At 51.2% G+C, this 27,504-nt stretch overlaps 1 protein-coding gene across 2 annotated transcripts; it reads left to right on the top strand.

Annotated features, from left to right (window-relative positions):
* The first annotated feature begins 2,028 nt into the window (after nucleotides 1–2,028).
* Nucleotides 2,029–23,170, top strand: GGT7 (gamma-glutamyltransferase 7). Of its 2 annotated transcripts, XM_058850732.1 has the most exons (16): nucleotides 2,029–2,310; nucleotides 4,451–4,540; nucleotides 5,056–5,282; nucleotides 6,334–6,485; nucleotides 7,936–8,050; nucleotides 8,571–8,638; nucleotides 9,271–9,344; nucleotides 9,769–9,962; nucleotides 11,981–12,068; nucleotides 13,094–13,221; nucleotides 15,540–15,628; nucleotides 16,386–16,538; nucleotides 17,035–17,152; nucleotides 17,668–17,805; nucleotides 18,753–18,852; nucleotides 20,291–23,170. In XM_058850732.1, exons 1-16 carry the CDS (start codon nucleotides 2,124–2,126, stop codon nucleotides 20,452–20,454), a joined length of 2,085 nt encoding a protein of 694 aa, XP_058706715.1. In that variant the 5' UTR covers nucleotides 2,029–2,123; the 3' UTR covers nucleotides 20,455–23,170. The 2 variants fall into 2 exon arrangements, with proteins under 2 accessions (XP_058706715.1, XP_058706716.1); XM_058850733.1 differs by lacking the exon at nucleotides 4,451–4,540 and having other exon boundaries at nucleotides 20,291–23,169.
* Nucleotides 23,171–27,504: the final 4,334 nt, after the last annotated feature.

The following is a 27,504-nucleotide window of genomic DNA, read 5'->3' as shown; positions in this document are numbered from 1 at the left end:
CTCAGCCAGCATTTGAATACAGATTTGTGCTGTGAAGTAGAGTCAGAACTACCCAACTGTACAAATTCTCGAGATTTTAGAAGGGTACCCTGGAATGCACAATCCCTATGCAATGAGCTGAGGGCTCTCAGCCTCAAGGAGTTTCCTGCTGACCCTTGGGGAGAATCCTGGACTGCTGACCCACAGCTCTGAGGAGCGACTCCACTGCCCCCCAGCGTGGCTCCTTCTGAGCCCATGGCATCTGATCTGTGGTAGGACAGAGTCACATGAACCTTCCCTCACCGGGGCTCTCACCTTCTGCCCCACCACAACCACAAGGGCTGCTCAGGCTGGAGCCACACATGACCGAGGGGGGTGGCAAGTCACTGGCCAGAGGGGCTGAGGTGGATTCTCCTGCCACAGCCAATTGGTTTAGGTTTGTCATAAACACCAGAGAGGCAGAGGCTGGCTTAGTGGGTTGATCCCCCCAGGCAGTGGGTGGAAGAGGATGCACTATGGACATAGCTCCTGGCCTGGGGTAGGGCAAGATACAGTGGTGGGGAAGAAACTCCTCCAGCTGCTGGGGATGGGGAACTGGAGTGATGCCTGCAAGTGGAGCAGGCTGAGACTGGTTTGCAAAAGCCAAACTATCCTGCTCCTGTCCCTGTTCCTATTTATTTACTATGGCTGGAAATGGCCATAATGCCCTCAGGCTGCTGGAGGCACAACCAAAACCTTGCCAGTGCCTCAGCAAAGGAAGATTTACAAGTCCCTGTGTTGAAGAGCACTGAACCAGCAGAGCTGCTCATGCAGGGGATTAGCTGGCTCATTGGAGGATGAGAAAGTAGGACACCTGCCTGTCAGGTGACCTCCCCAGAGCCAAACAGCCCAGTACTCCACATGCTCTGCCTCCCAAAACAACAGATGTCCAGGATACATTAAGGCAGTAGATGGATTTTTCAGATCTGGCAGCCAAAGAGCCAAGTGTGTGTGCCAAGTCGGGAGAGGCCAGTGTTGTTGCAAGGATAAGGAATTTTCACAAACTTGGACCATGGAAAGAAACAACATTTTCCATCTTTCAGTTACGTTATTGGTGATTTTTAGGTCGATCTCTAGAAGAAGCATAGGGGAAAATTTAAATGTTTCAGCCAATTTGATCTCAGAAACATTGATGCAGTCCAGGCCTCTCAATGTACATAAATCCACCACAACTCTTTGCCAAATGGGAGTTGTTGGTAACCAGAGCTCAGGGCTGCCCCGGGCACGGCTGCTCCTGTGTCCCCATTCGGGCTCTCCCGGCTCTGTGCTGGCTCCCTGTGTTGCCCAGCAGCCTCAGTCCCTCCCGACACCTGAGCCAGGAGCAGGGAGCCACCAGTGCCAGGTGAGCCTGGCCAGCTGCACCTGCAAACGCCAACCCAAAGGCACGGAGCTGCAGAGGGAACCACGGTCTCCAGCTCTCATCCCAGAGGGCCGCAGGCATGAGCAGCCAGCGATGGAGAGAGAGCAGAGGCTGCTCTGGAGCAATGTCACGGCATCTCTTGCTGATGGTCCCAATGGTGCTGGTGCCCCCTTGTCCCGTGACAAGGGGTGACATGCGAGCCCCCCGCTAATGGCTGGCTGTGGCAGCGACATAATGCATGGGCACATCCCCTGGAAAACTCTTCCAGCCTTCTAGAGGTGGGACTGAGGAATGTGGGATCCAGCTCCCTGGAGGCTTGGCCCGGAACGCGAACCCTCCTGCTGCGGTGGGGCCGGGGCGAAGGGGAGCTCGGGCCATGGAGCGGCCCCGGCTGGAGCCGTGCCCGATCCCGGGTGCCGGTGCTGGCTGCCCCCGGAGCACCGGGACAAGGCCGGGCTGCCGTGCCGGCCCCACCGGCGGAGCGGCCCGGAGCGCCCCCGGCCCCGGGGAGGAGCCGCCCCTGCCCGGCCCGGCCCCTTCCGGCGGCTCCGCCCGGCGCGGCGCGGGGCGGCTCCGTTTGACCGGGAGCGCTGGGCCCGGCCCGGCCCGGCTGTGGGGCCCGGCTCGGGGTGACTCGGCTCGGGGTGACCCGGCTCGGGGTGACTCGGCTCGGGGTGACCCGGCTCGGGGTGACTCGGCTCGGGGTGACCCGGCTCGGGGTGACCCCGCTCGGGGTGACTCGGCGATGGCGGTGCCGGCGGCGGCGGAGGCGGTGCCGGGCCGGCAGCGGGCCCTGGCCGCCGGCTCGCCCGTGGACTACATGAGCATCACCAGCTTCCCGAGGCTGCCCGAGGAGGAGCCGAGCGGCGCGGCCGAGAGCGGCCTCCGCGCCCGCAAGGAGGAGGACGCGTTCCTGGGCGAGCAGGACACGGGTGAGGGGCGGCGGCAGAGCCCGCCCGCGGCCCCCCGCACCCCCGGCCCTCGGCCCCGCGCCCGGAGCGGGGCTCCCCGGGCTCCCCGGGCTCCCCGGCCGTCCCTGGGCCCCGGCCCCGCCTTCACCCTGAGCCACAGATCCAGGGGTTCAGCACAGAGCCTCCCAGGAAAGCCTGGAATGTGCTCTCCCACAGCCAGCTTGGCCTTCCAGCCCGGACCATTTGTGCATGGCCTCCTTGCATGCTCCTTGAGCATCTCTCCACCTGGGATGCTCCTTGAGCGTCCCTCTCACCCTGGGGTGCTCCTTGCATATCCCTCAGTCTGGGATGCTCCATCCCTCTGGTGCTCAGCTGGAATAAAGTCAGGTGATCATTTGATCTGCAAGAAAATCCTTTGCCTATTTTTAACTGATTTCTTCCTCCTCCATAGTTGAGAGAAATGCTGTTTCTCCCCTATGTCATGTTTCTTCAAGCAGTGTTGCCCTTCCCCTCTTGGGCTCTCAGTCTGGGTGCCTGTCAGCCCCCAGGCCCATGTTTGCACAGCCCCAGGCTCCCCTTGCCCTCTGCCCTGTCCCACCGTGCCCATGGGTGAAGCTCCCATTGCCCGTTCCCACCCTGTGCTCTCCTGACTGTTGAGGCAAAGCTGCTGCCTGCAGGGGTGTGGGAACAACTTTCCTGGGAACACGAGGCCTCTCGTCACACACCCAGAATCTGGTGCAGTTTTAGCAGTGCCAATGCCTGCAAGTGGGGGAGCTGGAGAAGAGAGCTCCTGCTTCTGATACTTGTTGCTGGAGCACCTACAGAGCCCACCAACAGCTCCAGTCTCTGCTGTCTCCTCTGCAGCAGCTCCAGACCCAAGGTGGCCCTGGTTCTCCAAAGCATTAGCTCCCCAATAAAGCCATGTCTCCTTCATGGCCCCATGGAAGCTAAGAGGGATTTGGTGTCTTCTCTTTCAAAGCATGTACATTGGTGGTGGGATGGGCAGCTGTACACTGGCTGTGCAGGCAGCTTCTGGCTCCCACTGCTCCCGAGTGACCCCTTCCAGCTGCTCCCATCCCCACACCACAGCTCTGCTGTCCCTATGCGACACCGGTGGTCAGAGACTAAAAATAGCATGTCTGGCAGAGAATGGAGGTACTTCTTGGTGGGAGGGCTGGGGTCTGCCCTCTTCCACAGTTGCTTCCTAGGTATTCATGTCCCCTTGTGCTGGGCTGGCCTGTCAGCAGAGCAGAGGGGTGGTGTCCTGGAGGGATTGGGCAGATGGTCCAGTTCAGTCCTCGCTGTTTCCCTGCAGATGGGGCTGGGGCCTCACTCAGGTGTGCCAGGGGCTGTATGTGACAGCCCAGCCCAGTTGCAGCCACTGCCAGGCCAGCTGTGGTACCCCACCAAGGCCACCACCCACTCCTCCCACTCAGTCCAGCTCACTCAGACCAGACAAGCCCATGCAGGGCTCAGTGTCTGCTCAGAGGCTCAGCCTGGAAAAGCTGAGCCTTTCCCAGTCCCACTCCTAAACCACCACAGCACAAACAAGATTAAATTCACCCAGAGGGGATTCCCTGGCTGTGGGAGTTTAGTCCTGGTTGCAGCATCACTGAAATTAAAACTCCTTTCCTCCCTGGCCTCAGGAGAGCTGCAGCCAGGTCATGTGAATGCCATGACAAGGACTGGGCTGGCAGACAGGCAGCTGATGGGGGATATGGGCTTTCCTGCTCACTCCCCCCTCCTTTTCCAAACTCAGGAAACATCTCTACGGAGGAACAAGCTTTCTCATCTTGTCTTTTCCACTTGGTGCCCCTCTTTTTCCACTGTGGATGCACAGAGCACTGCAGCCCCTGAAAAAATTCTTCTAGGAGCCCTGGATGATGCCTTGAGCTACTTGGTCCCCTTCAGAGCCTGTGAGGGATGGGCACAACCTCACAGCTGCCCCAGCAGCTCCGTGTGCCTGGCAGCAAGGGGACGGGCAGGGCATCTTTAGCTGGTCTCCTCCCACCACAAGGGCAGCAGCTGAGACTCACAGAGATTCAAGGCATCTTTCAGAGCAAAAAAGAGACTTTTTCATCCTGCTGAGGCCCAGCAAACCTCTGCCCTGCTGCTTTGCCATCTTGGAGCTGGGTGTCCAGTGTGTGGCTTCATTTCACAGTGGGCCTCATCTGCCAGAGGAAGCAAGGAATTAAAGCAGAGTCCTTCCTGCAGCGGAGCGAGTGGATGTTCCAAGGCCTCTGGTTTGCAGGTTTGCTCCTCTCTGCCCTCGCTTCCCTAGAGGTATTTTCTGTGCCCTAGCCAAATGTTTTGCTTTACTTCTGTTTTACTCAGGTGCTTTAGCTCAATCACAACTCCAAGTAAAGCTGCTGCATCTTTTTTAGTATCTTAATTTCCTCTTCTTCAGTCCCACTACATTTCTGAGACCTGTTTGCTGTCTTAAGAACCCCTCCAAATGGAGCATAGGAGTGGGCCTATCCCTGAAGACTGATGAATGGACTGAAATGGAGTAAAATTCAAGGGGTTTTTGTCTCTCTTAATCTCCAGGGAAGTCAGTTTGGAATAACCAGAGCTAAAGAAAAGGATCAGTAAAATGACTCAAAGCAGTATCTGAGCCAGAAAGGCTCCTGGCAGCTGGGATCAATAGGGAAGCTGATAGCCATGCTTGAAGGGGCTCAGTGTAATGTTAGTGCTGAGTAAACACTGCAATAAGAGCCCCAAGTTGCTCAATAACTCACACTTGTTTTCTCCCTGCTGCCCACAAAGACCCAGAGTCCTTCCTGAAGTCTGCACGTCTCCAGCGCCTGCCCTCGTCCTCCTCAGAGATGGGAAGCCAGGACGTGTCCCCCCTGCAGGAGACCAGCAAGGATCCCTTCTCAGGAGACTGCAGCTGCCGGCAGGATGGGCTGACCGTCATCATCACCGCCTGCCTGACCTTCGCCACAGGGGTCACTGTGGCCCTCATCATGCAGATCTATTTTGGGGACCCTCAGGTAAGACAGAACAGTGGCTTTATGGTGGGGCTTTGGCTCCAAAGATGGGAGAGCTCCGAGACTTTCCTCCTGGTCACCAGTTTGGCAAGGGGAGTACTGGGGAGCCATGGCTGGTGTCAGTGAGGCCCTGGGTGCTCAGTCTCGCCTGGTTCAACCCCAAATTGGCTTGAAAGCCTTTTCCTGCACCTGAAGGTTGAACTTGGAGAGCCGAGCCAGACTCTCAGAGCTTGCCCCATGGCCAGGGTGTGGGGGACTGTGTCAGGCAGGATTGGGGGTGCTGCTGGGGGGAAACACTGTGCCACTGTGGTTTGAGCCAGATTGGAGTGCTTTCAGAAAATAATCCTTAGTTAAGCAGTAGGCATCTTGTCCACTTGGACAGAGCTTTATGGATTATGGGCATACATGCCCAGATTCACCTCTGGAAGATTCATCTGGGACCAAGCAGGGAAATAGCTGAAATAGCTGAAAACAGAGGTGAACCTCTTGCTAATCTGTCCCATGGTCCAGTGCTAGATTGCAAATCCAAGGCAGCATGGCCACAGGGTTGGATCCTCCTGCAGAACCTCTGTCAGGGTCACAGTCAGCCAGGAGTCACCATCACGATCTCCATGTGCTGCCATGGCCATTCTGTCTTTGCATGTCCCCAGGTCAGCCTGGCTCTTGTTGTGAGGCTGCAATTTGTGCCATAAGGATGAAATCAACTCTTTAAAATATCATGTGATGCATTAGCACACCAGTGGCACAAGGCTGCTGCATTTTTTGCAGCTGTATCCCCATTCCCAGTGACTGCCTGGCTGCAGCACAGGGACAGCTCTGGGCTTGTGAGGGGCAGAGGGAGACATGGAGTGTGGAAAGCTGTCTGAGCTGGTGGCCCTGGCTACCTGCAGCTTCCCTGGAGCGGGGATGTGCCAAGGGACATACGGTTCCCACTGGCATTTGTTGGATCAGCCACAGCCTCAGCGCTGGCCCAGGCTTCAGGTGCCTCATTGGTGGGTGTGGATCTGGGCAGCAGCAGCAGCAGTGGCCAGCACAAGCCTCTCCTGTCCGGCAGCTGTTCCACCGCGGGGCTGTGGTGACGGACGCCGCGCGCTGCACCGCGCTGGGCACTGACGTGCTGGCCAGGCACGGCTCCTCGGTGGACGCAGCCATCGCCTCGGCCCTCTGCGCCGGCATCGTCAACCCCCACAGCTCGGGGCTCGGAGGGTAAGTGTGGGGCACTCGCCCCCTGCTCTTGTCTCCAGCTGTCCTCAAGTGAGTGGTTTCACAGAATCCCAGCCTGGTTTGGGTTGGAGACACCTTAAAGCCTGTCACAGTATATTAGGAACGGCCGCAGAAGCACAACACAGACTCTCTAGATGGGTTGCACAAGAAAGCAAGTTTTATTCTTCCAGATCTTCTTTTATAGACAGGTCCCAGAAGGTCCGAAAGGTAAAACTCTCATTGGTCATGAAACCAACACATCACCATCACTGGACAGTTGGGAACACCACCCCTTGACCTTTTCTTGCAAGAAAACAACAAGGTGACAAACACCTGCAGAGGTTGTTTTCCTTCTCTAAAGATTGTTTGGATTCCTCCTTATGATTTCTCAGGCCAGAGTGAGAACTAGTTTCACACAAGCTCAAGCTCATGTCTGAAGCCTAAAAATGTCTTATTTGACCACTGACAGTTCCCATAAAAGCCCATCCAGTTCCACCCCCTGCCATGGGCAGGGACACCTTCCACTATCCCGGGTTGCTCCAAGCCCTGTCCAACCTGGCCTTGGACTCTTCCAGGGATGGAGCAGCCTGCACCAGGTGGTGCCCCCACCACCTCCCCCTCAGACAGAGAAACATGTCTTCCAAATACCTGATGTAAAGCTGCCCTCTGTCAGAGTAAAGCCATTCCCCCTTTTTCTGTCACTCTCTGGCCTTGTCAAAAGTCCCTCTGCAGCTGAGAAATGCCTCGGTGGCAGTGCCAGGCTCAGGGTGTGGTGCCAGGGCTGTAACATCAGGCAGTGCTTGTGTCCACATCTGCTACAGTGACTTTCCTGTGCCCCCAGCTGTCAGCACAGGACAGAGACCCCCAGGCAGGGAAATTTGGGCTCAGTCCCAGTGCTTTCAGAGCCTGAGTCCTGCCTTCCACAAGCTCTGCTCCTGAGGCTGAGGCTGAGCCCAGCTCCAGGCAGCTGCTGGGGGGAGGTGGCCTTCTTCCAGCCCTTACCCAGGGTGGCATCCACATAAGCCTGGTGCTCCTGGCTCTGCAGGAAGGCTCAGGAGCATTACATAAATCAAAGCACTGCTCTAGCTGCACCACCTATTGCTTCTGTAAGCAAACACCCTCTTTTGTTGCAAAACTACTCAGATTAGAAACAAAATCCCAGCTGCTCCCAAGCTGGCAGGGGAACAGAGCCAGCGGCTCCCTGGCCAGGCAGGCAGGGACTGCTCCAGCCTCACCAGGCTCAGCACAGCCTGTGTCCTACACCAACCGTGCCCTGGCTGTCCTGGTGTGTGCCCTAGGGAAGGCCAGCAGCATTCCCTGCTCTTCCACCCATCCCGGGGCCCTGCTGGGGCTGGTGTCCTGACCCTGGCCGTGGCCCCAGTGCCACCCAAGCTCTGCGGCAGCGGCTGTTGCAGGAGCAGCCGGGCCGCGCCCTGACCCTGTCTCGCCGCAGGGGCGGGGTGATGCTGGTCCACGACATCCGCAAGAACAGGAGCTGGGTCATCGACTTCCGTGAGGTGGCTCCCCTGGGCATCCCACTGGAAGGGGACCTGCAGCAGGACACCAAGGTGAGTACAGTATCCCACAGCCACTGCCTCCAGGGCTGTGGTCTCCAGCTCTCCTCCCTCCAACTGTTCAGGCTGAGAGGCAGATGCCTAAAAAACCAACAAACAATCTCTCTCATCATGGGAGATCTTGGGCCCTACAGACATGGGGAATCTGGGGAAAACACTTCTTTATCAGCCCCAAAACGCCTGCAGAGCTTTGGGGAGTAAGGAGGCACCTTTGTGGCAGCAGGGTGCTGGGAGAACAAGAGCCCCTGAAGGAGCATAATCCCAGGTCGTTCTGCTGAGTTACCTCTCCTGATCAAAGTGGGTTGAGAATAAGATTGAATTTGCCTCTCTCCTTCCAAAACCTTTTATTCCATAGTAAATTCTGTTGCTACAGACCTCTTCCCCTCTCCTAACTATGGAGAAAATTCCAGAGTAAACGTGACTTGGACCTCCTTGACTTCCAACTGGGGACTGTGTCCCATGTCCTCATGGAAAGGAGATTTCTCTCTTCTTTTTTGTCCTTCCTATTTTACAGCCAGGTCTGCTCGTGGGGGTGCCAGGCATGATCCAAGGAATGCACCAGGCACACCAGTTACATGGCAGGTGAGACACAAGGCTGTGCCCTGAGGGCCCCGCAGGAAGCACACGAGCCCTTGCCATCAGACCATGTTCTCAGCCACCAGTCAAAACCATTAGCTAAGAGGTACCTGGAGGCTTGTGTTGAAAGAGATGTTTATTTTTTGCTATTTCATGCACAAAAAAAACCCATCAGCTAAGTCACATTTTCTGCAAAGTGAAATTTTGGCCAAGAAGATGTACAATAAATGTTCTGTTAGAGATGCAGCACATTGCCTCGCATGTCTGTGCATTTTCATTCTCTCTTTAGCTGGATCCTAAGAGGTGTGCCTGTCCTTGGTGCTCTGTTGGGATACAGAGAGATGTGAATGACTTGCTCAGGACCAGAGCCTGGCTTGAGGTTTTGCTGCTGAGACGCCCCTTCCCCCATCCATGCACTGCCGTTCCTCTCTGGGGCACGTCCTGGAGCACTGAGATGATCTTGTTAAGGAGAAACACAAGCACTGAAAGCTCACTGCTCCTTTTGGCCACTGCTGGCCCCACAGCCTGGTCTTCCAGGAACCTCTGACTGCAGAGCCAAGCCCTGTGCCTGTCCCCACCACCTTGCCCCACTGCACCCCTCCAAGGCCCATTTCTTCTTATCCTCTCTCCTCTGGCAGACTCCCGTGGTCTGAGCTGCTGGGCCTCACGGCCGGCGTCGCCCAGAACGGCTTTAATGTCACACATGAGCTGGGTGAGTACCTACCAGGGCAGTTCACTGTGCAGGGCAGCTGGGAATGCAGGGGGTTAGTCATGGGAAATCAGGGCTTTGTGGAGCTGGAGATGGATGGTGTTGGGAGCTGAGCAATGCGTGAGGCACAGTCTGCTCTGGGACAGCGTGGTGGCAGCCAAACAGGAGCCCTGTGCCATGGCTGGGCAGAGCCAGGGCAGAGCAGTCACACTGGACAGTGCCCAGGGCCAGACAGGGAAGGGTGCTGGGGTTTCTTTGGGTTTCTTTCCCAGTTCCAAAGGACCCACGATCCAGCCCCCCTTTAGTTTACAACAGGGCCAGAGGCAGCTGCAGGCCTCCAATATCCCCATCAGGTGCACAGTGACTGCAGGTCCTTTGCACCTTCCTGACCCCTGCTTTCTCTGAACCTTCCCCTTCTCACCTGTAGCCAAAGCCCTGAGTGAAGTGAAGGACCTGAACTACTCTGAGCGATTCCACGAGATCTTCCTGCCGGATGGGCAGCCCCTGCTGCCTGGAATGTTCGTCCGGCGCCTGGACCTTGCGGCCGTGCTGCAGCTGCTGGGGGAAGAAGGGGTGTCAGCCTTCTACAGAGGAAACTTGACCCAAGAGATGATCTCTGAGGTGAGCCAGGACTACCCCTGTCACCTGCTGGCCTGGGGCTGCCACCTGCTTAAGGTGACACACTGGAGATAAGCCAAGTGCCAGCACAATGATGGGGACAGATGCTTCCCTTTCCTGTCCCTGCAGTGGTGTAAGTGACACAGAGGCCATTCCCACAGTCTACAGAAGTTAAACCTGCATTTCCTCTATAAATAGGACAGTCTGGAAGGAAAAAAAAAATCTGTTTGGGCTCTGGGCTCTGTTCATTTGCGTGACAAAGCCTTTTCCCCAAGAACGAAACTGTTGAGAAATGAGTTGTTGTGGTTAATGGCACTGTAGGATACAGACTCCAGGAAGATGGTTAAAAAAAACCTGTGAGTCTTGTGAGCAGAGGATGAGAAAGGTTTGGTCCCACTTGGGGTTGCCCTAATTTAACTCCTGTTAGAGGTGGTCTGGAAAAAAATATCAGAACAGACAAAAGTAATTCTGATGAAAAAAGCTCCCAATAAACCATGACAACTTTAATATCTGTGTGGCTGCACTCAGGGTGATCAGGGCACCGTTTTATTGAGCCACCATGGTTCAAATGATGCTCGTTCAATAGCTCATCAAGAATCTGGAATGTGTTGATTCCACTCAAGTCTCAGACATCTGTGGGCTCTGTGTTTAGAAATGCACAGTTCACCTGAACTATAGCAGAGGTGAAGGATGAGGAGCAGGAAGTTTCCCAAGCTTGTGAGCATCTCCACAGCTAAACCCTGCTTTGTCACCATGTTCCCCTGACCTGGGAGCTGCCTCTGGGAAGCACAAATTCCCTGTGGAGGAGAAAGGCCCACATCAAAGACGCTGACAAGCTCTGGGATCCAGTGCACAATTCCAGCTTTTGTTCCAGAGCAAAGTGCTGCCTTCAGAAAGTGTTTCTTGTTGCAGCACAGGGAGGGTATCCATCTGGCAAAATCAAGAATAGCTCCATAACACCCACTCTTTGCTTCCAGGCACAGGTGCAAAATAGTGCTCTCTGGTGAATTTGAGATGTCTGCAGTGTGTTGCTGGCTGGGGCTTCTTCCCCTTTTTCTGCTCCTTGTGCCCCATTTCCCACTGGCTGGGTCTGGGGAGCCAGGTCCTGGCTCAGCACAGCCCTGGGGTTCAACCAGCCTTTTCTCTAGGAAAGAAACAGACATCCCCAAGTAGGAAAGACATCTTCAGCAGGTTTGGGGTTGTTTGACATTCTGGCCCCACAGCATGGCCTGCATGAGCTGTCCTGCTCCAGTGATTCATTCAGTTTTGCCAGAAGAGTTTTCCTGCCAAAGAAGCTGTCTGGGTTAGAGATCAGAGCATGCAGACATCCCAGCAATCCCACCCTCTCCCTGAGAGCATTGTCCAAACACTGCTGGAGCTCTGGCAGACTTGGGGCCATGTCCATGCCCTGAGGAGCATGGTCAGTGCCCCAGCACCATCTGATGGTCCTCCCTCACCTCCATCATGACTCACACAGAAGACCTGCAGCAGAGGTAATGGCCCATCTTTCCTGTGTTCATGAAAATTACCAACCCAGGCACATTGAACCTCTGACAGGAATCTTGCAGGAAGGCCAAGGCTACAGCAGACCCACTGTCAGTTGAAATAATTTGAAATAGGGTGAGAACAGTGATAATTTTTTTTTAGTTGAGAATTCTAGTGATGGCCACCTGCTACTCCCAGGCTCCTTGTCTCCCAGATCCATAATCCTGGCAGTATTCAATACCCCTTAACACACTCCAGTTTGCCAGCCAGGACAGGGCCAATCCCCATCTTCCTGGGCAGACAGGATGTCCTGGGAGCACCTGAGCTTTTGGACATGAGTGCAGAGCCTTCCTGTGATGCTGAACAGTGAGCCAGGTCACCAGGACTGTGAAAGCACAGATTTCCAAGGTATCCTAAGGACCCTAGCATTGGCTCAGGAATCTCAATGGAGTGTGTTTGACACACTGGGCCAGCACAAGGAGCACGGAGAGCCTTGGCTCAGCCTGCTCAGGGTGCACTGCTTTGCTCTCATGCAGGTTCACAACTATGGAGGAGTCTTGGTGGAGGAAGATTTCAGCAATTACAGTGTCACTGTGGAGGACCCCGTGCACACAATCTATCGAGGTACACCCTCACCCGTTGTGCAGCTCCAGGGAAAGTTTTCTTCACTTCACAAGGGGTGGCAACAGCATTGAACAAGAGTTGAAGCCAAAGCTGCACTGAAATGTCTGCAGAAAAGCCTTCCAGGGAGTTTCCTGCTATTCCCTGCTGACATTGATGCATCATGGGTGGCTCAGGAGATTTTCAGCACTTTGAAATGTTTATTCCATTGAAAGTCTAAAGATGCAACATGGTCATATCTTGAGGCAGCATCTCAATAGAAGTTGCACTTATAGCTGAAGACAGTTCCCAAAGGGAAAAAAGCTAACTTTATGCAAGAAGTTTCTAAAATGTCATTCTTTTCTATCAATGCCTTACCTTGCTTATAGCTGTAATGTTGCAAACCCATTTTCTAGGTGGCCTTCCAGTATGTAAAACGGGTTTATAAAAATGAGAGAAAGTGACTTTTAATGTGGGCAGATAGTGATAGGACAAGGGGAATGATTTCAGACTAAAAGAGAAAATATTTAAATTAGATGTCAGAAAGCAATTTCTCCCTGTGAGTGTGGTGAGGCCCTGGCACAGGCTGCCCAGAGAAATTGTGGCTGCCCCATCCCTAGAAGTGTTCAAGGCCAGGTTGGATGGGGCTTGGAACAACCTGGGATAGTGAAAGGTGTCCCTGCCCATGGCAGGGGGTGGGAACTGGATGATTTCTAAGGTCCCTTCCAACCTAAACCACTCTGGTTTCCTATGATTCTATCTCCATTCTTCCATACTGCAGTCTAGAAACCAACAACCAACCAATAAGAACTGAATTTCAGAGGTAAAAAAAGCATCCCTGTTTGGGCTTCCTTCATCCTTCATGAGGAAACAGAAGGATACAACAGGGATGTTCTGGGAAACCCTTCTCAAATCATGTTGCTGTCTATTATTTCCCCTCTAATCTGGAAGGGTTTCCCTGTTCTCAAGGACACTGACTCATGGACAAGTGCTCTCACTGGAAGGTATCTGACAAAAGCAGCTTAATTCCCCTTCTCTTCCCTCCACAGGACACCTTGTTTTCACCCCCCCACCTCCACATGCAGGTCCTGCACTGATCACAGCACTGAACATCCTGGAGGGCTTTAACATCACAAAGCAAGGATCCAGAGGGAATATCTTGCACTGGGTGGCAGAGGTAAGAGGAGATTCAACATTTGGCTGAGTTGCTCGTGCAGCTAGAGAATGATTTATTTATTTTGTGGTTGTGGGTTTGTAAGTTATTCCCAGAGGAGAATGAGCAAATACACTGCTAAGATGTAAAACTGAGCAGTGCTGCTGTCTCAGAGGCTGAGCAGGAAGATCTTTCCTGCTTAGGAAGAGCTTTTTCAGAACAAACTGTGGCTTCATCCATTTCTTGTGCATGCTCACCTCTGCAGAATGACCCCACAGCACCTGAGGGTGGTCCCATCAAGTTCCTTCACCTCTTAGCTCCAGTGGCCCTGGCCACTGCAAGGTGTGCTGCAAGAAAAGCCTCTACACAGTGATGACAAGGAAAACTGACCCAATACTTCACATTGGAAAAATAGTTTACATTTTTGCCCACCTCCTGATCTCTGAGGTCCAGAATTTTTCCAGTATTGCCTAAACATTGCAGCTTCCCAGGAGGTTGAGTAAGTGCTCTGTGTCCTGCTCTGTAAACAGAGTTGTGCTCTTAGATGCTCCACAGATCCACAGATGGGTTTTATGAGTTGAGAATTTACAGATCCACAGCTGGGCTTTATGAGCTGTGAATTTTAATTGAGGATTTAACTACATCCTTGTAGCAGACAGGACAACAGGTGCTTGGAAGTGTCTCAGCAATAATGCAGCAACTGGAGGTGTTATACACTGTGCAGAAGCACAGGAGGTTGACTCACCTGAGTAATTTCTGAGCTCTTTTCAGGAAGTTTTGGGTGAATCCATCTGCTCTGATAAGAGTTTCACCTGTATCCTGGAGCAGCAACCTCCATCTCCAAGGCAGTCACTTGAGGAGATGTGTGACCCTGATTGTCTGGGTCCCACAGCTGAACATGTGGCTGAGGTTCAGTGCTAGGCCAGCTTCAGGTGTCCAACCCTGGGACAACCAGAACCAAGATGTCCTTAACCTCTGGGGTGGGTGTGCTCTGTGTGTTTTCATGGAGCTCTTCCCTCACATCCAAGCCCGTGCACCCCCCAACTCGGTGTGGTGGTCAGGACATTGCTCCATGGAAATGCCTCCTTCCCCAGAGGTTTGTCATGTTCTACTTTCACACAGTTGATAACCAAGGAGAAGCTGTTGCTGGGTGGCACATTCCAGACCAGCAGTCACATCTCACTGGCTGCCTGCAGGAGAGTGGACTGTTCTGAGTGCTGAATGACCATGGCACGACCTGCAAGCTGAACATTGAGGGTGTTTCTGCTTGGCACAGGCTGCCTTGGCTGAGGAGTAGCTCTCTCTCTCCTCATGGCTCTGCCCTGGCTATGCTGTAGTTCCAGGGCTGGATAAACTGTGTCCTGTGAAATTGCATCTTCCCATTTTCAATGGACTGCCTCAGGCAGGATTCTGCATGTTTGAGAAACCAGATCTTTTCTTCCTTTTGCACCATCATTCCCTGATGTGTGCTGGGACTGATGCTTTCTGTTCAAACCCTTTGGATGGTTTGGATGGCCAGGGGCTGGGCAGCAGCTGCAGAACAGCTCATTTCTGCTCAGCACTGGTGCTGGGCCAGCAGAGCTGGGATCCAGAGGCAGCAGCAAGTCCAGCAGCCCCTGTCCCATTGAAATTCAGTCTGGTATCTGCTGTTGTGGTGACCACTCAGGAATGGAAAGAGAAAGTAAATGGCATCCTGGAGACCCTGTCTGCCAGCTGGCAGTGAAGCTGAACCACTGAGCTGGACATCAGCTCCTGCCAGGGATGTTGCTCTTGTGGCTTCCCACTGCCAGAGGCCAGGTTTAGATGGGATATAGGGAAGAAAATCTTCCCTGTGAGAATGGTGAGCAGAGGCTGCCCAGAGAAGCTGTGGCTAGCACATCCCTGGAAGCATTCAATACCAGGTTGGATAAACATGGGGAGGTGTCTTTGCCCGTGGCAGGGAGGTGGAATGTGATGAGCTTTAAGGTCCTTTCCAATGCCAGCCATTTTGTGATTCTGTGGTTGTACAAATGCTGCTGGATTCACTTGGCTCCCCCAGCACAGTTTGCCATGCCAGACTGAGGCTCTTTGGTTCCCATACCCACATGTGGCAGCCCTTTGCACTGAGGTATTCCCAGAACCCAGACTTCTGGTAATTTTTCTTCATAAGCTTTAGCCAACACACCAGGACACCAGATACCTCTTCTAGTTTGGAGTATCAGAAATTGTATTTCCAGGGCCACATAAATGTTTTTCCTTTCCTCTCCCCTCTCCTTTCCTCTCCTCTCTTTTCCTCTCCTCTTCCTCCTCTCCTACTCTCTTCCTCTCCTCCTCTTCTCCTTTCTTTCCTTTCTTTTCTTTAGACACTAAAAATAGCCCTGAGTCTGGCAAGCAACCTGGGAGACCCATCTGGTGACGTTTCTGTCACTCACACAGCAGAAGTCATGGTGAGGTATGTCTGAGGAGGACAGGCACGGTGGCAGTTGCAGGATGTGTGAGTTGGATATAATTCCTGGATGTGCTGTACCTGAACTTTTTCTCCCTCTGTTTTATGAAGGAAAGGTCAGACCTCGAGTGTCCTCCCAGGGCTTTCACAGGATCAGAGCCCCCATGAGGCTCTGGGGTTGGGTCATTCAGGATGGGATGTCTTCACTCAGAGGTTTCTTGGAGCCAGCTTGACCTTGAGGGTTCCTCCCACTTTCCCACACCTCTAAACATTCCCTCTGAATGGGTCAGACAAACAGCCATCCCTGTTCCACTTCTGCCTCTCCCTGCCCCAGTGTGGGGCTCAGAGCCTTGCAGAACAGCCAGATGTGCAGGAGAGGCCAGGTCTGGGGTTTTGGCCCAGCCTCCCACCTCAGAGCCAGGTTTAGCCATGACTGGTGATTGGGCTGGGCCTGACTTGTCCTCCTGCTGAAGACTGGCATTCAGCTGGGATTGTCACCTTGGCCACTGGGGGTGGATTTACTCCTGCTGAGGGCAAACAGGGGTGGACAGAACCTTTGGAGGTTCATGGCAGACTTGAGTGCCTCTCTCTGCAGACTGAGCCACCTTGTCACCCCTTCCTTCCTTGGGGTGAACCGAAACAGCCCCCTGTCCTCATGCAGCTCCTCAGGAACACCCTCCCCTAGCTGTGCAGAGACACCAGGACATGTCCAGCTCCCCAGGTTCATGGCTTGCTTTCCTTCCTCCCTCCCTCCTCGCTGAAGCAAATCAGAAGCCAATTCCCTGCGGCAGCTGATCAATGACTCCCAGTCCTTCCCGTCCGACCTCCGCGCGCCTCAGTCCCCGCTGGAGAGCGGGACCGCCACCAGCCAGGTCCTCGTCATGGGCCCCGATGACTTCATCGTCGCTGTGGTGAGGTAAAGGATCGGCCTCTTCCTCCACCCTGAGCTCACAAGGAGGAGGGAGTGGGTTCAGCAGGACAGGATGGGACCAGACCTGCTCTGTCCCTGTCAGTCCTGCAGCACAGGAATGGGAGAGATGGGGTTCAGATGTGTGGGCTGGTGCTGCTCTGCCCTGTGCAATCTTAGAGTGCTCTGGCCATGAAACATGGCTGGAGTGGCCTGTATCTGATCCCTGAGGGAGAGGTGATGGCAAGTGTAGGACTAATGGAGGCAGATCCACCACAGCAAAGGGAATCCTCAAACACAGGGAGGGACAGAGCTGCTGTGGCATACGTGGCTCCTGCTCCTGAGTGCATGGAAACTGTCTCTCCTCAATCTCAGCAGCCCTAGAGAACCACCAAAGAATCTCTGTCAAGGCAAGGTGGGGCACAGAGTTGGAGCCCTGAAAGCCTCAATGTATACAAAAATCACTGGGATGTTTTTTATGAATTTTCTTTGTGTTTCTTTTCAGTTCTTTGAATCGTCCCTTTGGCAGTGGAATAGTAACACCCTCTGGAATCCTCCTGAACAGCCAGATGTTGGACTTCTCCTGGCAAAATAAAACAATGAACCACTCCATTCCCAGGCTGGTAATGAATGACATGACAAATTCTTTATTTACCTTTTTTTTTCCCAATTTTATTCTTATCTTCACAACAGGGGAACTATTTAATGCCTTATTAATAACAGAGACAACAGCCTGTAGAAAGCTGCTGTTTTTCATTATATGAGCCACTGAAAGTGAGAAAAGAGAGGGCTCCATGTCCATTAGTTATTATTGCAACCCAGAATTATCAAGCAACACTGTTACCTACTTTCCCTGCAGCCCAGATGCACTGTAACAGTGTGGACTTGTATTAAGCACTCTCTTCATGAATTGTTGCTCTGCAGGTTAAAAAGTAACAGGTAGCAGGAAAAATGTCTTCAGCTCTTGGAAAGAAACAAATGCAGACTGTGCTGGTGGCTTCCAGTGATGCCTTATGCATTGTAAAACCACTCCACTTTGCTGGGGTGGTTCTGTGGAAGAGGGTGATGAGCTCCATGTTCCTGCTGTGGAAGAGCTGGCTTGCTGACATTTTTTGGTGCGACTTTTCTTCATCTGCAGCAAAACCTCGTTCAGCCTCGGAAGCGGCCGCGGTCCTTCCTGCTGCCCACCATCGTGAGGCCCTCCAAGGGGATGTGTGGCACCTACCTGTGTCTGGGAGCCAACAACGGGGACAGAGCCCTGAGCAGCATCGTCCAGGTTGGTGCTGTGTCCTCCCAGAGCAGCGAGGCTGAGGAGAGTCCCCTTCTTTCCCTTCCTAATTGTCCCAGCCTGAGTCAAAACTGGTGGCCACAGGTTATTGGTTCAATCTTTGCTGTCACCAGTTCCACACTTTGGTTATTTCAAATCTCTAAGGCTTACCAGTTTATTTTCCTTGCACCTTTTCTGCTGGCACCGCTCATAATTGTAGTGGGGAAGCATTTTGGCAAAATCAATAATGGCTTTTGTCATTCTAATACCTGTTCAAAACTCATCTTAAGGATGATGAAGAAAAAAAGGAATATTTTGTTATTCAGAGAATTGCAGGAAACTGGCAGCCCTTAGACCTTTTCCACATGAAAAGCTCCTTTTAAGGCCTTCCCAACTGAATTCTTCCAGCTCAACACTGAATATAAATTGGGCAGTTCCTCTTAATTTATGATTTGTAATGAGGTGAATTACTTGCCAACAGCTTGATTGCATGTACAGCAGTAATGGATTGCTGGAAAGAAAAGCCTGAGAAGAGCTCCCCGTTTCCTTACCTTTTGGAAAGCGTTTTTCAGAGAAAAACCAAAGCCAAGAACTGCTTCCTAGTGCTTTGTTTGGAGAAGTCACATGCTGAGCTTTTGGCTGTAACCTTTCTTTAGAGCTTACGTCATGTTCCAGACACACAACTCTGCTACTTTAGCAGGAACTATGTGACAAAAAGCCCACGTTATCCTGAAAATGTCCTGCTTCACATGCAACAACATCCAGGCCATATTCCAAGGACCTCTTAGTGTGTGCACACCCCTGCAGCAGTTCATGCAGTTTAGTAAATGGTTCAAAATCTCCTTTGCTTGCTGCATGTGCAGATGTTGGAGCCACTAATTTGGGGGATGCTCAGGAAGTTGGCTTCTAGTCTCATTAATTTTTTTTATAATTGAGGATAATTTACTCTCTTGCAGGTTTTGTTGAATGTTTTAACATTTAACAAGAATCTGAGTGAAAGTCTGTCACTTGGTCGACTTCACCCCGAGCTTCAGTCCAACACCTTGCAGGTTGACAGTGAGTATGGACACTGGGTGGGGTGCAGCCTACAAATCCATCAGGTTTAGGAAAAGAGCAGGATTTTCCTAGCACACTGCAATGAAAGCATCACAGGTCATGATTTTCTAGGGTCCCAAGGGGTGTGGAGGGTTTTGAGGAAGACAAAAATCAGAATTCAACTTCTTCAAAGCTTGGAGCCTTTGCTGAGCCATGTCCTTTCCCTCTTGTCCTTGAAATTTTTCTGACCCCTCCAGCACCAGCTCTCCAAGCTCTTTCAGGTGCTTCTCCCAAATGCTCCCTCTGTCCCAGCTCATTTCCTAGTAGTGGCCTTGCCCTGTCCTTAAATCCTTCTGGAGATCAGATGCCATAGACAATATCCAAATCAACAAGATTGCAGCCTCAACTTCACCCAGACATGTGCTCAAAGCTTCCTGCACTTTATTCCCATTGACACAAATTATATTCCTTCACTTTTCAGTCCATGTCTCTTAATTCCAGCAGCTGGGAAAAAGGCAAGGCTTAAGGCAAGGCCTGTAGCTTGACGGTGCTGAAAACACAGCATCATTGCTGGCACTCTGCAGTCTGTCAGGTCTTGTCCTTGTTACTGTAAGTTTTGGTCGATTTGGTGTTTTTCATGCTTCCTCAAACTTCACCACAGTGCACCATTAAGTGAAATTTGGTTCTCATTCCGCACCAAATAGCCAAAGTTTCTGGGCTTTCCCATTTCAGAGGAAAATCTAAAAAGGTTCTGACCTGCAGTGCACCCTGCAGACTTGGAAACTAAAATGGAATTAAATCTAAAACTTCATAAGGTCCTAATTTGGGAGTTTGGACATTTGGCATCAACAAGATACGTGTTAGGACACAACATGTAAAGCTTAAATACCAGTGTGGTTTCTGTGTCCATATTCCATTTGTCCAGCTGCACCCCCAACTCCAGGGCCTTGGGCTCTTATACAGAAATTACAAACTATCAAATGAACCAAATAAAAGCAGAAGAGCAACAACCTGAGTTATATGTCTGGAAGATTAAGAAATACATGCAGGGGAAGTTGGGAGGCTTAGCACAAAGTTTATTATTTGGCAACTTGTTTTACTGTCTCTTGCATCTTATTTTGACTAATAATCATTAATACTCTTATTTGTAACTAAAAGTGGGCACTGCCTCATGTTCTGTAAGAAGAATAACTACAATTGGTGTTAACCACATATCTTCCTCTTCTTCCAAAGAGGACAATCTTCCACATTGTTGAATGGTGTTGTAGATCATCCCATAGCCATAGCACAAGGCAGTGGCCCCTGGCCCTCGGCTTTCCCAGCTGGAACCTTCTGAATGGGCTGCAGGCCCCTCTGCCAGGTTCCCCCCACCCTGCAGACCCCAGCAATGTTAGACAGACCTTCACATCAAAGGCAGCACTGGTTTTAGTTACCAACTCCTCTTTTCAAATCCATGCAGGTGAGTTTCCTGAAGAAGATATTGAATTTCTTGTGGCCAGGGGCCATCAGGTGGATAAAGTCCCAGTGGTGTCCCTGGTTCATGGGGCCAGGAGAACCAACAGTTTCATCATTGGCCTGAAGGACCCCAGGAGTGTAGATGCTGCTGGAGCCACGATCTTGTAGCAGCTCCCAGGGAACGTGTTCTGTGACCAAGGCTGACACACAACCCCAGTGATGTGCATGTTCTGAAGTGGCCCCTTCTCCAGCCCCACACACTGCTGGGAAGATGCTCTGCCCACCCTGACAGCACCAGAGGAGTTGGCAGCACCAACATCCAGCTCTCCTTTGATTTTTCAATTATTTGGATTGCAAGCAGCCCCATCCTTGTTACAGGAGTAGCAGGAGCACTTTTCCTTTGGCAGTCTTGCTAATAGTTCAGTCTTTCCAAAGCCCAGTTCTAGCCAGCACCTTACTTTTAGGGATCAGGAACATGAGCAAGGGAGAAAACACCTGCTGCTGCTGCTGATGTTATTATTGACAATTATTATCCTCATCTCCCTGTCTTTCACAAGTTCCTTCTTTGCCTCCAGTGTAAGCCAGTAATTAATACAGCCTGATGTGGTGTTTGTAGGTACCTGCAGCTGGAATATTTGGGTTAATACTCCATCTGGGCCAGCTGATTTTTACCAGCATGCAGCATCCCAGGGAAGTTCCTTTGCTCACTTCACTACGTACCTTGAATTTTGGCAGTAAACATTTTGAATCCAGTTGCTACACAGACTCGCTGGCAGTCTGATTTTGTAACCAGACCAATGATTTTCAACAGCTCTAACAACTTCCTCTAACAACTTGTGCACCCCCCAGTAGTTTTCTTACAGAGGTTCAACCTCCTCACTGGTGAATTTCAGATTTATAGTAACAGGTTTAACTTTCTTAGACACTTTTTGGAGATATCTTAGCAGTACTTCACTGAGTTGTGAAAAACCACAGATCACTGAAGACCATGTGGAGACCATTCAGGTGGGTTCAGAGCTTTCCTTCCACTGCCTTATCTCAATCTGTTCTACAAGCCTGGCTCATTCCTACAGAGAGACTGGGGAATTTCTGCTGACTGAATTCATGGCTGTACCTTAGCTCCATGTTTTAGTCCTAGTGAATCTATTGGAAAGCTGAAGAGAGTGAGAGAAAAAGCAAACCAAGCACTACTGAGATAATTTTCTGTCCACAGCATGTAGTGAAAATAAAAGAATGCTCTTGCATTTCATGTCTGAAATTGAGAAGGGAAGAATGCCCCAGCTGACATCTGCACTAGGTCATTCAGCCCACATTTGGATGTTTCCTGCTCTTTTTGCTGGCAAGTTAGAGACACTTGGCACTAAAAGAATCTGGAGTTTGATCATTTTCTGGGGTCTAAAATGTGATGTTTTCCTTCATGGTGCAAATGCACCCATGGCCACTGTACATATTATATATGTATGTCTGCTTATGTCTTGCTCTTTGATTTGATGATCACAGCACTCACCCTGACCCTCCTCCCCAGGCACCCTGTGACACCCTGTTCATGCCACCTTCTGGCACTTGATGCCATGGGCTGATTTTGAGGTAGTCAGGGCCACAGAGCAGATAATTGGACTAATTGCTCCTGCCACTGGAGAGCTGTGGATCTCAGAACACCCCAGCGAAGCGTGTTGGGCTGAGTGAGAACAGAGGTGTTACCGTGCTCTGCTGAAGTGCAGCCACCCATGAGAGGAGCACAGCAGCTCCCACTGACAACACCATCAGCAGCATTTCCTGTTCCAAGTGCATCCATGCCCTCAGCTGGGACAGGGGAAGCACAGTGTTGTATCTGCAACGTGTTCTGTGCCACCAAGAAGAGACTTTCTTCACCACAGGGACACCAAATATGTTTATTTATTTCTCTTTCATCAGCACTAGAGTTGGTCACTGCCCAAGGATGGAGAGTTCATAAATGTGTCTTGGAGCAGACCTCTCCAGGCTCCATGGGAAGGGAAGGAGGCAGTTTTGTGTTTCTGGAGATGATCTGGGGGTTTCTGGTCTGTCCCAGCCCAGATCTGTTCCTTAGGCATGGAGGTTCTCTAAGGACAGCTGCAAAATATGTGGTCGAGTCACAGTCAGTGCAGGACTTTGCATGAAATATCACAAAACACTTTGAAAGATTAAATTCCTCCTTATTAACTGAATTCACCAACTTCTGATACTGGATACTGTGTATATGTTTGGGAGTAAAAGACGATGGTCTTGATTGAAAAGGGCACTCCTACATCCCAAAGTACAATTTCACAGTTACTATCCAGAATCTTAAAATAAAGCATGTTCCAAAGTGTTCTGCTGGATCATGGCCTGCATTGCAAAAAAAGAGAAAATTGAAGATAGTTGGAAGATGAGATCTGTGCCCCTAGATTTTGGCTAAGAGAAGTAAAGGTATTCCAAATTATTTCCCATTTTTTTTCTGTTCAAAAGCAGCATCAGTATATCACAGATGTACCCAACATGGACACCTTTAATCTGCTAATTGGCCCAGTGTCTCTGGTATTTTGAGCCCATCTGTTGTGATCTGATGAATTTTACATCTAATGAATTTAAGATCTGATAAATTTAACATGAGGTACCAAGAAATACCTGATGTTTCCCTCGGTACAGGTGAGATGGAAATTGTGAAATAAAGGGCTGTATTGCAGAGATGTGTGTGTGCAGAGTACCTGTGCTGATTTCAGCCTGGCCCTTGCAGGCATCTGACAGCTCTGAAGCAGAATTTGTCCTGAAATATTGTCATGGAAGTGTCAGTGAAGAGCTCAGAACACAAAATACAAAGGGGCTGAGAAAAACAGTAACGATTTTTAAAAGAACAAAATAAGCACAAAGTAAATAAATTTTAAAAAGTTGCCTTTATTAAGTGTGACAAATTATGATCTGGAATGTGGCCAACTTGTTTCTGTCCAGGTTTGCAGTGCTGTCCGTCAGTGTGTGCTGGTTTCACATCAGGACAAGCCGGAGCCAGGCTCTGCTGCTGAGTATCAGCAGTTGATCCAGGTTTCTCCCAGCACAGGTTTCGGAATGCCCGGTGGCTTTGGGCACTGCTGCTCACCCGGGCACTGCTGCAGCCAGAGGGAGACGAGGCAGGAGCCAGCACTGCCCTCCTGCAGCGGGGGATGAGGATGCTCTGGGCTTTGGGCTGTTCTGTGCCCATCACAGTCCCGTGGGACAGGGCCAGGGGCTGGAGCCTGCCTGATCGCAGCATTCCGGGGTGCTCAGGGTGCTCAGACACTGCTGCTGCTGCTGGCACAGGACAAGGGACCGCTGGGCACGGCTGTGGGAGCTGCTGAAGAGCAGCCCAGGGCACAGCAGCTGTTCCTGCGCTCCAGCGTGTCCTGCCCCATCCCGGGGAAGCCGAGACTACCGGGGGCAGGGGAGGGCAGAGAGCAAGTGAAGCAATAAAATCAAAGGACTCTCTAACTATTTAAAGTTAGGGAGGATATATTTATTATTATTACGGCCGGGAGACGCGCCGGAGTCCTCTCCCAAAGTCGTGCGCGTCCTCCACGGCCCCTTATTCCCGATTTATTTCCCAAAGTATTACATATGCATAGGGTTACACAATACACCTATGCATATTCATTGCCTGATTCCGCCTGCTCTCGTCTCGTATGGTAATGAGCTCCACGCCACTCTGGGCATGCTCAGTTTTTCTTTAAAATAGGTCTGGGGTCTTTTTAATTAAATCTTGCTTTTCCTCGGGCTTGAACTTTTCGACTGTGTCCTGTTGGCAGCTCTCCTCTTGGACACAGTTCAGATCCCTTGCCTGCAGGTGTAGACACGGTCCCTTTCTCTTCCACAATAGTCCATCCTTCTTGTCTCCTTCTAAAAATACAACTTAAACGGGATTATATTTATCTCCGTGGAGCATTCATTTGATTTTGGCAATTGTTGGCTACATTGTATTCCCTTTGCAAGCAGGACCTGCACAGGCCGGCTTCTAACCAAGCATATCCAGTTCTACACTGCCTTTATCCCAAATTCCCTTTCATCTCTTCCACTCCAAATTTTTTCATAAGCTGCTTCTATTTTGGTTAAAATCTTAATTCTTTAATTTCCTTAACTCAGCAGCCGCTGCTGCCAGAGCTGGGGCACCAGATTTGGGTCCTCTGTCTCCAGGGGTGATGTCCAGCATCCCACAGCTCTGCCAGTGTCACCCTGAGGTGTCCCTGAGCTGGGGCAGCAATCTGAAAGTGCCACTGAGTGCTGGCCAGCAGGGTCACTCTCTGGGAACCCACTGGAGATTCCCCCCAGACAATCTCAGAGCCTCCTTCCAGCTCAACAGGGCTGATCGGGGAGAGAAAGAGGAGTCAGGCCTCAGTAAACACCCTGAGAGGAAACCTGCATCTCTTTTATGAACACCAAAAGCACTGAGGGCTTGGTAAAGCTTTGCAAAGAGTCAGATGGAGCAGGAAGAGCTCCTGCAGCACCCAGGTGTTCCCAGTGGTTTTGGAAAGCTCGTCCATACCTCAGCGGTGGAAATTGGCACCTAGCCAAAGGAAGGAAAGCTCTGACAGGCAGAGCTGGTTTCAGAGACGCAGGACACCATTAAAAATGGAGCACACTTGTGTGGAGGGCAGGTGGAGTAGGAGCACCAAAGCACTGACACACGCTGCCCTTGAAGGACCCTCCAGTGGTCAGGGCATTTTTAGGTGCAGATTGTCCTGGCAGAGCTGGCCCTGGCTGCCTGTGAGGAGCATCCAGTGTTACAGCAGCTCCTGGGCAGCCATGGACTTTCACCCACCAGCACTGCTCCTGGCACAGGCAGGACTCCCCACCCAGCAGCTTCCACCTTTCCATGTGCTCCGAGTGGAGGAGGAGAGGTTAACTCCTGTGTAACCCTGCCTTGCCTGTTACATCTGTGGCCAATTGCCCACCTCTCTCTCACCACACTCACACTTTAACAAAACACCAGATCCAAGATGATAGTGACTACAGTGCAACAGATCTCCCTTCCTTCTCTCCAAGTGAGCATCGTACCAGTGTTGGAGGGGAAATTATTTTGTTCAAGTAATTTTTCTGTGTAATACCTGTTGTTTGAAAATATTGCCATATGAAAATGTGCGTAAATAAACCCACAATTTTGACTGTCATGATATCAAATGCATTTGTGTTCTGTTGTGGACAATGAGGCAGCTCAAAACACCTGTCTGCTGCAGGCAGCCCTCCTTCCCTGCAGGAACTGTGGTATCATTCTGTGTCATTGTTCTGCAGCAAAGCTTCAGCATCCCAAACAAACTGAGAGCCTGCTCCTGGATGAGTTCCACAAATAGAATGACAAAAAAAAAATCACAGAAGTTTGGGTTGGAGGGGACCTTAGAGATGATCCAGTTCCAGCCCCTGCCCTGGGCAGGGACACCTTCCACCATCCCAGGTTGCTCTAGGCCCTGTCCAACTTGGCCTTGGGCACTTCCAGGGATGGGGAAGTCACAGTTTCTCCTGTGTTGTTTATGCTGTACAGAGCTTGGGCAAGATCCAGGAACACCCAGGCTCTGTAGTAAGCTCAGCTCTGGAGATCATCCTGCAACACACTTTGCTGCAGGGATGTGTGGCAGGCCTGGAGCTGCCCCGTGTTTCTTCCCTCTCATACCCCCACATCAAATTATTCCCTTTTCCTCACTGCCAGTGGATGCCAAGGCAACCTGGGGGTCCTTCAACTGCCAGTCTCCAGCAGAGATGCCTCAAAAAGGTCTCTGGTTGTGTCCTGTCACCCTGGTATCCCTTCAGCTCCACTTTCCCTTTGCTTCCTCACCTTTGTGACAAGGCTGTTTTAAGAGAATTTGGGTTAATTTTAATTATGTGGAGGCTGAACCAGTTCTGGTCTTTCCCAACAGTGAGCAGAAGCATCAGAAGCCATGGGAAGCCGTATGCTCTGAAGAGTGAGGTGGATGTACAGGTCTCAGGCTGCTAAGGAAGGGAGGGCTTGTTTGCAAACTCCCTTTGTGATTAGGCACAGGGAAGTTGTCCGTGTAGGATCTCTCAAACTGAGACCAGAAAGTCACAGCACTTGGATGGCTTGAGCAGATCTTGGTGGGACACCTCGGTATGGTGCTTAGAGAAAAGTCGGGTTTTGGAAAATAGCATTTGGCTTGTTCTTGTTTGCTGAGGGATCCAAGATATGCCTGGTACTAATGTGCATAATACAGGTAAAACCAAGCAAGCTGAGAATTCTAAGGGATGATCTGGCATGACAAGCATAGCAACAGGAGTGGGAAGTTTTTTGGAAGCTTTTGGAAGCAGCACTCTGATGTCTCTGTGCTGGGGGGATGCCTTTTGGGGAAGATGAGGCTGGAGGAGGAAGTTCAGTGTAGCTGGTTTGAGAAGAGTCTCATGAAACAAAGAAAGCATGAAGTCATGTGGGGAAGAAGGGTTAATTCTTGGTACCAAAGAAATTTTCTCTCAGCTTCCTTATGTTTCCAGCCAGTCCCAAAGTCCAGGAGCAGAGCTAGGTAAAGACTGGGAATCATCCACATGAAGGCAAAAGAAAACTCCAAGAGATGATCAGATTAATCAAATGTTCCTCATTCCCACCACTGTGACTGATCCCCTTCTCCTCTGACCTGGCATCCAGGAGGGGCTTGAGGGGCTTTGCCCTTGTCTCAGCACGCTGGAGAAGTGCTGGAATTGCTCCCCAGGAACTGTGGAAGACACAAAAAGGCAGGAGAAGAAAAATCCTTGACTGAAGGATTCCTCACCCTCTGCCAGCGGGGAGCCCGAGAGCTGCACACGCCGAGGAAAGCAGAAATCTGCCTGCAGCTCTGCACACACCAACCAGATTTAATGCTCAAGGTAAGTCCTATACTAACCATGACATTAGTTATTTTATTTTGGTGGGGTTTTGTGGAATGCAATTATATGTGAATCTATAAAAAGGGTTTCTATGTTGCAAACTGTAGTGCCCGATGAGATGTGGGTTTGTTGTATTTAAAAGGTTTTACAAAATAAAAAATAAAAAAATTCTTTTTCATGTTGTTTATCCAAGTGTATTCCACATGAAGCCAAGGGTGGCTGTGGGGGCTGCACACACTCTCCTGAAATCACTCCTCAAGCCACTGAACCTGCTCAATCTCAAGCTACTGAAACACGTGTGTCTTTATTTTTCACATAAAGGACTTTTGATTGTTTCCCTACCCTGAAATAGGAATTCCCATGTGTGTCATTTCTTCCCCAGTGCCAGGC

Source organism: Poecile atricapillus, chromosome 15 (assembly GCF_030490865.1).
Source record: "Poecile atricapillus isolate bPoeAtr1 chromosome 15, bPoeAtr1.hap1, whole genome shotgun sequence".
NCBI lineage: Eukaryota > Metazoa > Chordata > Aves > Passeriformes > Paridae > Poecile > Poecile atricapillus.
This window is presented reverse-complemented; position numbering and strand designations above follow the sequence as displayed.

Bases quoted from the DNA above. Each gene is read 5' to 3' on its own strand.
- GGT7 (XM_058850732.1), top strand. From the start codon at position 2,124: ATGGCGGTGCCGGCGGCGGCGGAGGCGGTGCCGGGCCGGCAGCGGGCC. The intron at 9,345-9,768 runs GTGAGTACCTAC...TCTCACCTGTAG, and splicing joins TAATGTCACACATGAGCTGG to CCAAAGCCCTGAGTGAAGTG. The intron at 9,963-11,980 runs GTGAGCCAGGAC...GCTCTCATGCAG, and splicing joins CCCAAGAGATGATCTCTGAG to GTTCACAACTATGGAGGAGT.